Source organism: Gymnodraco acuticeps, unplaced genomic scaffold (genome assembly GCF_902827175.1).
Source record: "Gymnodraco acuticeps unplaced genomic scaffold, fGymAcu1.1, whole genome shotgun sequence".
Lineage (NCBI taxonomy): Eukaryota > Metazoa > Chordata > Actinopteri > Perciformes > Bathydraconidae > Gymnodraco > Gymnodraco acuticeps.
In genome coordinates this window covers 415,506-428,855 of record NW_022991286.1, presented here as the reverse complement: position 1 = coordinate 428,855, position 13,350 = coordinate 415,506, and the positions used below count along the sequence as shown (strand labels likewise).

Sequence of the window (13,350 nt, the reverse complement as noted above, 5' to 3'; positions counted from 1 at the left end):
GAGGGAGCCTCGTTGAGCTGCGTGTGTGTAGGGGTAGGGTGTATGGCGTGGTTTGGGATTGGGCCATCCTGAATAATCATTCGAAGTCGGCGGCTACAGGAAGAGGAAGAACTCGGCTGAGACCTGAGACATAGGGCTGAGATCATGTTGACCGCCTTGCTTTGCGGAGCTGTCGTGTTTCCAGCACTTTTCTTTAGCTTCAGGAAAGGACTGAGAGACAGGTTCACACACTGGAATGAAGCTGACGTAGTTTGCGTCAGTGAGAGGTCAGCACACACACCGAACTCCATTAAGACATGCGCCGATGTAATGAGTTCTTGCTTATCTATCAATATAAATGCGTTGTGGAGATTTACTAACTGTTTGTTATTAGTTTATATAAAGAGCTTGTGAATTCGGCACGGATTTAAAATAATCATAATTGTCTTACAATACACAGGCTACACATGTTGTTATGAACCGTATGACAAGTTAGAATTTTCACAATTATTCGGTCTTATGTGTGTACTATGTTGGCCGAAGATATCACATTCAACCTCAGAAAGGAATAAGTACTAAATACATTTTTACTTATGTATGCACTCTGCCAAAAAGCAATACATCTATTAAATTCGCATGTATTTCAATGGAGTGTCGTGTCATTTTCCACAAGCCATGTGTTTGCTGTCTCTTTTTTTCTGCATAAGACTTACAAAGAAGAATTTATTATTTTAAATGTTTCTTCAGGCTGGTTTCCGCCATCCATGCATCTCTGGCTACTGCAGCTGGAGTCACAGTGGTGGCATCCTGCAATGACGTCATGACTGACAGGTTGGAGAGTCATGTTTGAATTAATATGATTTCAATATTTTTTTTTAATGCAGTTTGTATCACCATTAATATCATTTACACTGCTGCAATTAAAATCATTTAACCAGTATGGGTTTTTGTCGTCTGTGTCTTTTTACGTTAGATTTAAGGTTTGCATAACACTGTTATTTAAGTGCAGATGCTCTCTGTGTCACCATGCAGTCACTGGCTGGTCAACTGGTTTGTTTTGTTTGGAGCTCCCTATATGGCCTTTGACATCTTCGCCATGTATCTGAGCCACTACCACACTCAGAGGGTCAGAGGTCATTCCAGCTCATTGAGCGGCCACTCTCTTCAGACGGTGAAGGCCTTCCTCAGTAAGGGCTGGATGTTGGTCCTCCATCACCTGGCGCTGCTACTCATTTTTATGCCCATCACTCTGGTGAGTCTGCAGGAGGAATCCCTGACGTAGTGTGTTTGACCAGTTTGGTACAAACACTGATTCCTGTGTCTCATCTGATCTGCAGTTCTTCAGGAGGGGACTGGGGGATTTCTTCATCGGCTGCTTGTTCACCACAGAGTTCAGCACACCTTTCGTCTCTGTCGGAAATATTCTCATCCAGGTAAACTATTAAGATATCAAAACATTTTAGCCATATTTAGCAGTATTGCTACAATCAAACAAACTATAGATTATAGTCTCATGTTTGTGCATCACCACCGCTAGGCTAAAGGCGGCTAATGTTTGGCGTGATGATGTTTAGTAGTTTATTTATTCACTTGTCACTAACCGCTGTTTTTATTTCTTTATCTTTATCCATCATAAAGAAACTGGGCTTCCATACCAATTACTTTTCCACATCCAAGTATCGCACACACATTTTGAAGCGTCATTTCCTGTGTGAACATTTCCCATTACTGAATCGACTTTAGTGCCAAAACTGGCAGTTGTGTGAGGTAGAAAAGGAGGAGGTGGAGTTTCCGCTCACCCTGCTGTTCTCCTATCCACCTGTTGAAGTGGGCAAGACCTTGAACCCCAGATAGCTCCAAACGCGCAGATCAACACCCTGCATGCTGGCTTGCTACCATCTGTAGTGACTGATATGTTAATTGTAAAGAGTGTTAGATAAAAGCTATTCAGCTCTTCCAGAGGGAATTCATTCTTGTTCCCTGATCTTCAGCTGGGCCTCGATGACACCAGGCTGCACCGGATCAACGGCGTCATCATCCTCTGGAGCTTCTTCTCCTGTCGGATCCTGCTCTTCCCCTTCATGTACTGGATGTACGGCCGGCAGTTTGGGGTTCCCCTGCACAGAGTGGCCTTCCATCTGCCGCTGCACTGCAACGTGGGTAATCTGGCCATCCTGGCTCCTCAGGTCTACTGGTTCATCCTGCTGCTGAGGAAAGCTAAGAGACTGTACCTGAGACAGAGCCGAGGGGGGGGGGGGGATGAAAAGCCATTAAGGAGGAATGAAAAGTGATATAATGGGGTATAACATCTATTATAAAAATCTAATATATTCAGGAATGTGGTCTTTCTTGGACAAAGTGTTACTATCATGCGGAAAAAAGTAATAGTTTGAGATTTAAGTTGTAATATTTTGAGGAAAAAAGTAATAGTTTGAGATTTAAGTTGTAATATTTTGAGAACTTCATTTTTTTCCTTCTAATATATTTAAGGTAATATTTGATCTGAGTTAAATGGAAGAATTTGAAATATACCGAGCAATAACTTATTAGGTATAGTAATACTTAATTACTATTTTTCATTACATTCTATAATATGTATAATATTTCTATGTCTGAAATGCTGTTACTTTCTAAACACTCGCCAACTTTTCATTTTTCTGAAAATGTAACTTTTTAGAGATTATTCTGGAATATTATCACTTTATCAAAATAATACTTTTTTTCTTTAAATGTATGACTTTCAATGACTGGCTCCAATATTCAATCACCATGCACTACGGCATAATGTAGCTTTAGAACTGGAAATGATTTGTTTGTCTGCTGTATGTACTTGAGAAACGACCTTAAATGATGTTATTACTGTAGCTTTACTGTTTGCAGAGAATACTTTTGTACCAATAAAACAAATACTCTTTACTTGATAAAATATGTTTTGCTAATTCTGTGGTTGAGAGTACTAATGTATACATGTCCTAAACACAGCGAGCACCAGGTAGAACAGTTGATCTAACATTAGTTACATCATTTAATGTAAATATCGGAGCCTCAACATCTTGTTCAGAACCCTTTACAGTTTGAGAGAGGAGCAGCACAAAAAGACATTTGCTGTGAAATATCTTTTATTCTCTCAAACTCCTTTCCCATCACCCTCATAAGTGCAGTGTATGACATCATCATTATTTCACAGGAGCTCGGTGTGTCAAGCTGCCGCTGACACCAGCTGAGCGATCTTCTGCTGCAGCACCGCCTTCATCTCCTGGCTCTGCAGGTTGTCAGTGATGGTGGAGAAGAAGTGGCGGGTGTTGTCGCTCTCCAGAGAGCTGCTGCTGTGAGGGAACGCCGCCATGATGGCCTCGTAGTGGCTGAGGATCTCCAGGCTGCACAGGAACAGCGGCTCGCACTGGCCTCCTGGCATCATCACCTGGAAGAGGAGGGCCAATGAGACTTTCAGTCATATTTAGAAACATTACAGGAGTAGGCCTACCACTCAGTCACATCGACATGAAACACATTTTAAGTGAGTGTTACTACACAGAGAGGAGATTCTTAGCTTTCCAATTATATCCTGATCTTCAGATAAATTAGTTAATTAGAAAGTAACAAGGTAAATATACTTAGGTATTGTTCTTAAGAATGTTTTTGACATTTGTACTACTTCAGTATTTCCATCAAAAGCTACTTTATAGTACTCTACTACATTTCAGAGGTTAATATCATACCTTTTATTTGATTTAATTTAACACTGTATTTTGTGCATATAAAATATATGATATTCTGTAAATGTATGGTCCGAATATGGCTATAACAGTATCATATTCTGACACCCAAAAATGGGTTTGTTTGAAATCAAACACTAGGTTGGAAACATAAATCCACGATCATCTCAGAATGAGCTGCTTTAACATCCAACTATTTTTGATAGAGTGGATAGAGTCACTTTAACAGTTATAATATCATCGACTTGCATCAAACGTGAAATATTTGTTTAGTCACAGTTATTTAAACTCTCTAAAAGTTGTTAGCAAACAGCTATACATGTCTTTATTGGTGGTTTTCGACCTTCTAAAAAGAGACATCTGTGGTGGGGGCAACGCTCATAAACCCCAGCTCTGTGATCTTTAGCTCAACCTCCCAGCCAATCAGAATCCAGACTTCTCCGTGGCAGCGGTGTTGATAACTCTTACCTGGATGTGCTGCACATGGCAGAAGAGCTGGCTGAGGACAAAGAGGACCTCTTGGCAGGGAGCTGTCTCCCCCTCCTCCTCCATGTGGGACTCTTTGGACTTCAGCGGGGATTTGGACATTTTAGGAGGCGTGGAGACGGTCAGAGGAGCCGAGGCAGGAAGGGGCAGCTTGGCTCTGACTGAGTTCATCACCTCCCTCACGGCGTGGGCGTATAACCTGCCGACGTGCCCCCACCCCTCAGCGGACAGCCAGTCAGAGCAGCTGGACCCACAGAGCAGCTGCAGGACCCGGAGCAGGAGGACGGACAGGCGCAGCTCGCAGGAGAACCTCCTCAGGTCCAGGAGGGGCAGGTACTCCACGTACTCCAGCGAGAAGGGGACGTAGAGGCGGGCCGAGGTGATGAGCTCCCTCAGGACCCCCAGCAGCCGTCCCCACTGGCTGACGGAGCACCAGGGCAGCGTCTGGGTCACGGCCACCAGCAGGCCTTTGCTGAACATGCCCACATGGTCGGCCCGCCGCTGGTCCAGAGAGAGGCGGGACAGCATGGTGGTCCTCAGGGAGTCTGACGCACAGCAGCACTCCATCCAGGCCAGCAGCCCGGTGCCCTGTCCGTACTGAGGCAGATCCACCCCGGACCACTCCTACGGGGGGGGGGGGGGCAGATGTTATCAGCAGGAGTAAAGCGTGGCAGAACTGACAAAATGATGTTATCCCCTTTAGCAGTAAAAATGTCACATTTCAGCTGCCACCGCAGTTACTGTCATTAATTGTTGGTCTGGTCTGCTGAGTCTCCAAGAACAAAGTTCCCTCAGTTTATTGTGTAAAGATTTTTGCAATACAAATGTTACTGGAGAACTTGATTCAAGAAAAACCTCATTGGTGTGAACCTTTGTGCCTCAATCGCTTGGGGAGTAACCGATACATGGAACAGGATTACGTAATGAGGATACAAAAAAAAGTTATTGTTTTCCCTTACAGTTAAAACATTTTTTATTATATTCTACTTTTTCAAAAATGGGGATCACCAGCAGCATAACAATGTTACAATTAGGGATGGGTATCGTTTGAAATGTATCGATTCCGATTCCGGTTCCAGTTCTTATCGATTCCCCGTTTCGATTCCAAAAATAATAAAAGAAAGAGGTCAAACGTTTAGATAACAAAAATATCTTTATTCTTTTAAGCTTTAACTGACATTTTTACAAATAAAAAATATACATGCAATACAAATGTATTGCACAATAGCTGTGCTCTATTGTAACTGAGCTATGCCTGTGGCGAGCTATTAACAGGCATTGCACTGTGCCTTGTCTTTTTCTTTTTTAGTGTAGTGGAGCCTCACTTCAGAGCGTTTACCGCAACCCATCTTTGGTGTTATGAAGTGACTGAGCTCGTGAACTGTCTGGAGGGCGGGGGGAGCCTCGCAGCGGGGCAACTGTGGACCCCTGTCGCCTGTCAGCGCAACTTACATGATGCCGTTTAAAAAAATGAATGGCGGTGCCGGCCGTCAGCGTACCGAGCCGGCCGTCAACAGCCCGCTGACGACCGGCCGTCCTGTGATTCTCCAGAACACACAGATGGCCAGTCCGCTATGTATTCCACCGGGTCACCGCGGCGCAGACGGGCCCGGTGGAATACAGGGTCTACCGCGTTTAGGAACCGTTAAGCAGAACCGAAATTGTGTATTTTGTATGGGTACCCGGCATGTTCTTATCGGTTCTCATCTGGAACCGAGTTTCGGTTCCCAACCCTAGTTACAATACATATACATTTTAATGTAGTAGGTGATCTGATTTTGGACGTTCGGCTCCTAGGATAACTCAAAAACAAACTGTAGCTAAAGTACAGTGACCGTGGAGGATACAAATGTCCCAATTGAAGCCACATTTTATATCCAACGGCCATTCTATTTGATCTGGTTTCACTCCAGAGCCCTTGCTTTTAGATTGCAGTTTTGTACAGTTTTTCACCAGATTGAGACGTTTTTGCCCTTTGGGGTCAATACATGCCGTTTTCCTGGTTTCCACTATTGCTGCTGTATTATGTTTTTGCTAATCATTAATAAATCTCAGTTTTTTTAATCAGGAAAACTGAGGCATTTAAATTATTAATAATAAAAGAAAATTGAAATTCTGATTGGACTGAGGCCGATTTAATTTAGATTATTATTACCACTTGTTTCAGCACCACTCAATAAGATACAGAAATATCCACAGAAGGTCATATACTGTATGGTCAACCAGATCCCTTTAAAGTCCCAGAAGCCTTAACGTAGAGTGACCAAGAAAAGATAGCGACAAGCTGCCATTGGGTGAAGCGGCATGCACATATGCGGCTTTCACACCAGCGCTTTTCCCTTTCTAGCTCCGTGCTAGAGCTTTTCTGTTTCAGCTCCGGTTTCCCTTTTCTGCTCCCGCTCTGTTCACACCGCCCAGAGCCCAACTGGTGCTGCCGCTGCTGCGTCATGACGTCACCGTTTACATAGCTGATTTGCTCCCCAACGGCATTACGGCGCTCACAACAACAACGGGGAACTGCGTTGGGTCGATGATCGTGTTGCTTTTAATCACACAAAGCCAGAATAAATTGAATAACGACTTCTCCAACCTTATACTTTGCTCCAGAGTGCCGTGGTTCATTGTTTATTAATGTGTTTCTGCAGCTTTTACCGACCGCTGCCGTGTTGGCTGCTCTTCCACGGGAGTTTATTCTCCCGTTAGCTCCGGGTTAGCTCACATTGCAGCGGCCGCTCTAAAGTATTCACTGTCCGACTCACACAAGCAGCTGATACATATCCCCAGTTCCCCTTAGCCTAAGTGAATGTGTGTCAGTCTGAATTGACGCTGTTTGGTATCACAACGCTGTTTTGAAAGTTTCTCTGGTATAAAATGGGTGATGTTAGCATAGCAACCGAAGCTACACTGACTACTTGCTATTGCTATCCTATTGTGGCATAAACCGTTTTCTACAGGCACATTTTACCGGCGTATTTTTATTATGATTCTACTTGTGATAGTCGGACACGACAACCTGTGCAGCCCATGTATTGATTCCATCCGATAGCTGCTATAATACAAAACAAAACGTCTGCCTCTCTCCACAATGATCAATAACAGTGAACGGATGGTCAAAGTAAGGTACAAATAAACAGAATCACACGAAGCCTGGTTAGTGTTGCCTGACTTTATAAAGTGTGTTTATAAGCACTACTGCTTGTAGGCAGGCATGACAGTCGACCCATGTTCAGGGGAGGTGGGTTTAGTTTCCTGCACGCCTCGACGTAAGAGAGACGTAAGCGACGCCACCTCTTAGCTCCGAAGCTCTTGCCTAGACCGACAATTTTTTGGAGCTGGAAGTGAACCGGATTCCGGAGCTAAGAGCCGCTGCGGTGTGAACAGGAAAAACCGGCGCTTTTCAGGCTCCGAGCCGGAGCTGAAAAAGCGCTGGTGTGAAAGGGGCAATAGAGACAGATCATCTTACCTGCTCCGGCAGATCACACACAGTCAGCAGAGAGGCGGGAACCTCGTTTTTGAAGTGATCCCTCCAGACGGGCTTGAGGTGGAAGCGAATGGTCCAGTCCAGTCTCTCCATCTTGTGGTAGAGCCAGAACAGAGCTCTGGACCAGCTGCTGGGGGACGCTGCCACCTCTGCCCCCACCAGCTGCCCCAGCCGGGTCAGCAAAGCCTCCAGCAGCTCCTTGGTGTCCATGGACCAGCGGTGCACAGCGCCCTCTGGTGTCTGATCCCAGCACCTAGCAGAGGATGGAGATATATCAAAATCAAATATTATATAGAAAGCGATTAAGTTATTAGGTCTTTTTTAAACAAGAACCATGCATAACATTCAGATTAAAAAAAAGATTATATAGGGATACTTGTGTGTAGAGCGAGAGAGAGAGAGAGTGAGTGAGCATATTGTGTTTCTGGAAGTGAACAGGAATAGCAGCTGTATAACAAAGTCACAAATATAAACAACGGCCACCTAGGAACAATGAATGTTGGACTTCATTAACCGATCCTGAAAACATTCGCTATACAGGGCCAAAGTCCTGCAGCATGTGTCCCTTACTGGTGTATCTGCGCATCCCTATGAAATATACCATAGTTTTCACAGTCACTGAGATCATTGAGCCACTTTGTGTAGCATTACTACTGAGAGCTAATATGAATGTATATGACCATTATCATTAATATATATGCTCAACAACAGTGGTCCAAGAATTAAACCTTGTAGCGCTCCCATTGAAATGCGTGCACGCATCTTACAAACCTGAGAGTCTGGTTTAGCAGCTGGGCGAGGACATAGAGGAGGGGGAAGGGAGAGCAGCCCAACACCCAGTGAGGAGAGACGGGAGCGTCCACAGACAGAGCCGTGTGCAGGAGCTGCAGACTCAGCTCTATGTCGAAGCAGCGGTGACCTGGAGGAAAAGATTACATTAGCAATGGGTCAAACAACTGCATGTGTTAAAGGGCCCATGTCATGCTTTTCTGGTTATTACCCGTCCCTTTGTGTGTTATGAAGCTTTTTCTGCATGTAAACGGTCTGCAGAGTCACAAACCCTCAAAGTACACCCTGTAGCGAGTAAAACTCTAACACAGAAAAGACCTGTCTATGCTGCCCCAGAACGCCTCGTTGGAGATTTCTCTTTTTCTATTGTTTGCTTCTTGGGTTCTGTGACGTGTGAACACCCAAATCAACAACAAATGACCGGATTGGTCCATTTGGGCGGAGCACCTCACACACCAGGATCCCTTGGCTAACTAACAGGGAGTCCCTGAACGCTGGTAATAGACGAGTTGGGATGGCGGAGAAATGCTCTCCGCAGACCCATTCTCACAGCGTTATAAACCTTTTTCTTTCTCAATATCAAGCTACACTTATTGTTTTTACTTCGGCTGTGAGTGTTTGTGTGCTCAGGATGAGTTTCGCTGTGTCTCGCTGTATCACTGACCCGGAAACCTGTCCGCTCCTCGCAGCAGCGATCCTTGCAACGTCCCGACTAGGGCTGAACGATTAATCGATTTTAAATCGAAATCGCGATTTTAAATGATGCAATTATCGAATCGCGAAGCCTGCGATTTTTTTAACTATTTTTTAATTTTTTATTGTGTGTCAGTCATCCACACCAATCAGAAGTGCTGTGCTCCACATGTACCAGCCATTGTTAATCAATCAGAAGTAGCCCATGATAGGGCCAATCACCTGCCAAGTGCTTCTGAAAGTGCCTGCCCTTTCCAAATGGCTTCCAATGGAGCTTTAGATGCTTTGGTGAAACCAACCATCTGAGTCAGGTTAGTAATGCTCCATCACATGTTTCTATTACAGGGTGACTCTTAAACTGAAGCTTGACTTTAAAGCAACCCAACGGAAGTTTCATGTAAGTTTAGTTCTTTCACTCGTAGCTCGGGCTGCGGGGTGCTAGAGACGGGAGCACGTTGATACGACCTTCCTAGCCGGAGTTATGGCCGCATTTTACAATAAACTTCCGTTGGGTCGCTTAAAAACAAATATCGCAATTCGAATCGCAATATTTGTCAGAAAAATCGCAATTAGATGTTTTCCCAAAATCGTGCAGCCCTAGTCCCGACCAATCAGAGCACACTGGGCTCACAGGGAGGGTGGGGGTCAGGAGCTCCAACAAGCCGTTTAGGACAGAGTGAATACACAGACTATACAGAGATACTGTATGAGAAACCAATGTGATTTTGGAACATTACACAGTATAAATCTATTCTAGTAGACCTCAACAATCTTAAGTGTTGTTTTTTGTGTCACTGTTGAGGTTTAAGAAAGGGGACGGGGCTGGGAGGTGATTTGTTGAATTTGCTCATTCATGTACATAAAAGTATAATGTTTTAAGAGATTCTTACACTATGATTGCAAACCTGCCTGGAAAACAGATTATAAATAGGACAAAACTCTCACCTGTGGTGGAGAGGTTAGGCAGGACGAAGACGTTCACGACCTCCTGAGGTGTCAAAAAGCTTTCCATCCTTTCTTCTTCTCCCTCAGCGGCCATGACAGGCATCATCAGCAGACCCAGAAACTTGAGCAGCTGCTCTCCCTCATTGGCTGACAACGATTTGGTCTTCGTCATCTCCTGTAGACACCTGCAGAGCAGAGCGCTACCACTCTGAGTGTCTTCTTCTTCTTCTGCCTTTTTGCTTGCGTCTTCATCGTTTTGTAGTTCATCTTCTCTTCCCCTCGGTCCTCTGAGTCCTGGCAGCTGCTGCAGGATCTTGGCCATCAGAGTGAAAGCACCTTTATTGAACACAGCGGAATGACAACAAGACCTCAAAGCGGCTTCAGGGTTCTGGAACACGACTCTAGCTACCAAAGACACTGCTGTGTTAAGATTGGCCTGCGACGCTGCTGCCGACGCTCCGCCCCTCCCTTGGATGATGCAGTTGAAGGCCATGTTAAGCTCCTGTTCGAACGCGACGGTCACCGCAGAGGGGACGGAGCCGCCAAAGAAGCCCCGGCTGGACAGTCTCAGCATGGCAGCCAATGCTTTGTTCTTGTCTTCTAGTGAAAGTGCTGAGAAAATGTCCGCGACCACTTTCATCAGCTTCCTGCACTGGCTCACGTTGGAGCCCTCGCTGTGGAGTTTAGTCACGATGGTGGAGGTCAGATTGATCAGCGTTTCCTGCCGCTGGAAGGCTGCCTGGTTCTTCTCCAGGCAGTCGAACCAGAGCTCATCTTGGGCAGCCCAACTCTTCTCACTGGCAAATAACTCTGTGAAGTTCTGGTAGTCGTCCAGACGGTGTTTGATGATGACTGCTGTTACCCGGGCGTTCAGCTCAGGGGTGCTCTCTGCGGCGGGGAAAGATAGTGACTCCAGGAAACCGCTGAGACTGTTTTTCTCAGACTTCTGAAGGTCTGTTTCATTCGTAGTTTCAGGCGCTTCGGCTTCTTGTAGAGCCGTCAGGACTCTCTGGACACTTTGTTCTAGTTTAAATGCTGAGCCGCTAGATTCAGAGGTGCCCAGGAGCCCATTGCTTTGCCAGAACTGAGCCAGATCTGTTATAATCTTCGAGGCTTCACCAAGCTTTATCCGGGTGGGTTCAAACTGAGATGGTGTGTGAGACGCATGTAGGTCTCTCAGAGCCTCCTTTAAAAGTTCAGGAGTCAGTTTCTCGCCATTCTGTTCTCTGATGCGGACCACTTTTGACAGGATATGCATCTTCTCTATCGCAGGAAGTCCGACTGCTCCGTCTATTAGGAATGCCGTGTAAAGAGTATCTAGAGCAATGGAAAGAGCCTGAAGGCAGAGATCTGTTGTAGATATCTTATCTTTTATGTCTTTAAGTGCATGAAGGAGGATGTTTACGACATCAGCGGTTGGCGGCGATGCAGGTAGATCTGAAGCGTCTAGCTTGAGCCTCTTGGCAGCCTGAGGGGAAAGACTGGAAGATTTAGACGAGAGCCGAGCAAACTGTCCGGCAAACATCTTCTCTATGCTATCCTCTCCTTCCTCTTTCTGCTCATCTTGCCCTTTCCACAGCTCCCACCACACCTCCAGGAGAAATCGAACATCGTCCTCTCTAGTGGGGCCGCTCCTCACGTGTTGCACCAACCTTTCAAGCTCAGTAGCGATCTGAGACTGGGGAAGATGCAAGAGGAAACGGGCAAATATCGGAGCAGCTGCTAACGACCTCACCACTTCCAGCAGGACAACATAGTTGACTTCGGGGAGGCCGTTCTGGAGGGGGAAGAAAGGGTTCTCCCTCCAGGACAGCTCTACGTCCGTTACAGCCTCCCTGCAGAACACCTTCAGCCAAATAGCACAAATTAATTTCTTTATACAGCTCACAGCCGCTGCAGGGAGGTGAACACCGAGTTCTTCCTGTCCGCAGATTTCCCGCACTGCTTCCAGGACCAGATGGCCCACCCTGCTCCAGTCAGCCTTCTGAAGAGAGGACAGGGACGAGGGGAGAGACAGTTTATCAGCCAGGAGGAAAGCACCCTGAAGAACCGCAGTATCTGAAAGCACAAGAAAGCAAGCGTCAATACTAATTAAAAAATACAATCTTTCACAAGTACACATCCAATTCTGACACTGGATGTTAGCTCCTAGAAGGAAGATAATCTGGTCTCAGTTAAGTGTTTGACCAACAAATAAGAGCCCAAGCTAGCTGCATGTATTTTATTATTGTTTAGCGTTTGATCTTAATTATCCAAAGATATTCAGTTTAATATCAAATTACAAATTAAAGCAGCTGCATTATTATACTAGAAAAGGGATAGGGTCAATAACATTATCCCTTACTTAATATCTATAATTGGACTAATCCATTATTGAAATATTGCATTTCTGATGTAGAACAATACATGTTAAAGATAACTTCTATCAAAATATAGAACATGATAAAATATTTCTTAACATATTTTGGAAGATGTTTATATTACATGTTCTGGTTTCTTGTCATTCAATCAATCCTTAACCCCGGAGCAAGGTAGACAACAGCATTAACCATTTATTTATTTTAAACTCTTTGCAATTAGGCTTTGCATATGTCGCATTATTAATAGCAAAATGTAAGACCATTTTACGAAAGAACATACTGTATTTCCCTTTATTTTCTGCACATTGCGTTTCAAATGATGATAATGAGTGAAGCTTTAAAGACTTTGAATAAACTGCAGTGTCACATTTACAATATTTAATACATTTGTGTATGTCTATATTGTACAAAAGGTGTACATTACCTTTGTCCATCAATGCCATAACTGCCGAAGTTAGTTAGCAGGTTAGCTATTGTGCTAATTTAGTTCGGTATTTCAATTCCCATTCATGAGCTGTACCACAACAGGCGGTCAGTATTTATTTCACAAAAGCACCAGTTCTGCACATTATACCGGAGTATAGCATAACAAACAGATAAAGTCTGCTAATATCATTCGTTTTTCACACGATTTTAGAAGCATGTTTTGTATCAAGCGCTTCCGCTGGTCACATCAACGTGTGGTGACATGAAGAGGGACCCGCAGAGTTCAGACATCTTCACAGCGACACCGCAGGAGGAGGCCGGTACTGCAAGTGTGGCGCGGTGTAAAAACGAAAAATGATCAATAATAATAACTCATTGCAGAATTAGCTGTAATAAGGACGTTAGCGATGTATGTGTGTCTTCAACATAAATGCACCCACTTAAACATCAGAAAATGTCTTCTCAGTGACATTCA

At 44.7% G+C, this 13,350-nt stretch overlaps 2 protein-coding genes across 4 annotated transcripts; one reads left to right on the top strand and one right to left on the bottom strand.

The window, feature by feature from the left end:
- On the top strand, positions 1 to 2,905 carry LOC117562162 (TLC domain-containing protein 3A-like). 3 transcript variants are annotated; one of them, XR_004571504.1, is made up of 6 exons: positions 1 to 266; positions 727 to 810; positions 1,012 to 1,231; positions 1,317 to 1,412; positions 1,971 to 2,373; positions 2,416 to 2,905. XR_004571504.1 is itself a non-coding variant. In XM_034239990.1 (5 exons), exons 1-5 carry the CDS (start codon positions 145 to 147, stop codon positions 2,268 to 2,270), a joined length of 822 nt encoding a protein of 273 aa, XP_034095881.1. In that variant the 5' UTR covers positions 1 to 144; the 3' UTR covers positions 2,271 to 2,905. The 3 variants fall into 3 exon arrangements, 2 of the variants coding, with proteins under 2 accessions (XP_034095881.1, XP_034095882.1); XM_034239990.1 differs by having other exon boundaries at positions 1,971 to 2,905; XM_034239991.1 differs by having other exon boundaries at positions 160 to 306; positions 1,971 to 2,905.
- A 175-nt stretch (positions 2,906 to 3,080) lies between these two features.
- gemin4 (gem (nuclear organelle) associated protein 4) lies at positions 3,081 to 13,143 on the bottom strand. Its single transcript, XM_034239989.1, has 6 exons — positions 12,874 to 13,143; positions 10,090 to 12,147; positions 8,434 to 8,581; positions 7,645 to 7,915; positions 4,164 to 4,805; positions 3,081 to 3,400 (listed from the first exon to the last, which is right to left on the bottom strand). The coding sequence occupies exons 1-6, from the start codon at positions 12,890 to 12,892 to the stop codon at positions 3,179 to 3,181; spliced, it is 3,360 nt and encodes a 1,119-aa protein (XP_034095880.1). The 5' UTR covers positions 12,893 to 13,143; the 3' UTR covers positions 3,081 to 3,178.
- Positions 13,144 to 13,350: the final 207 nt, after the last annotated feature.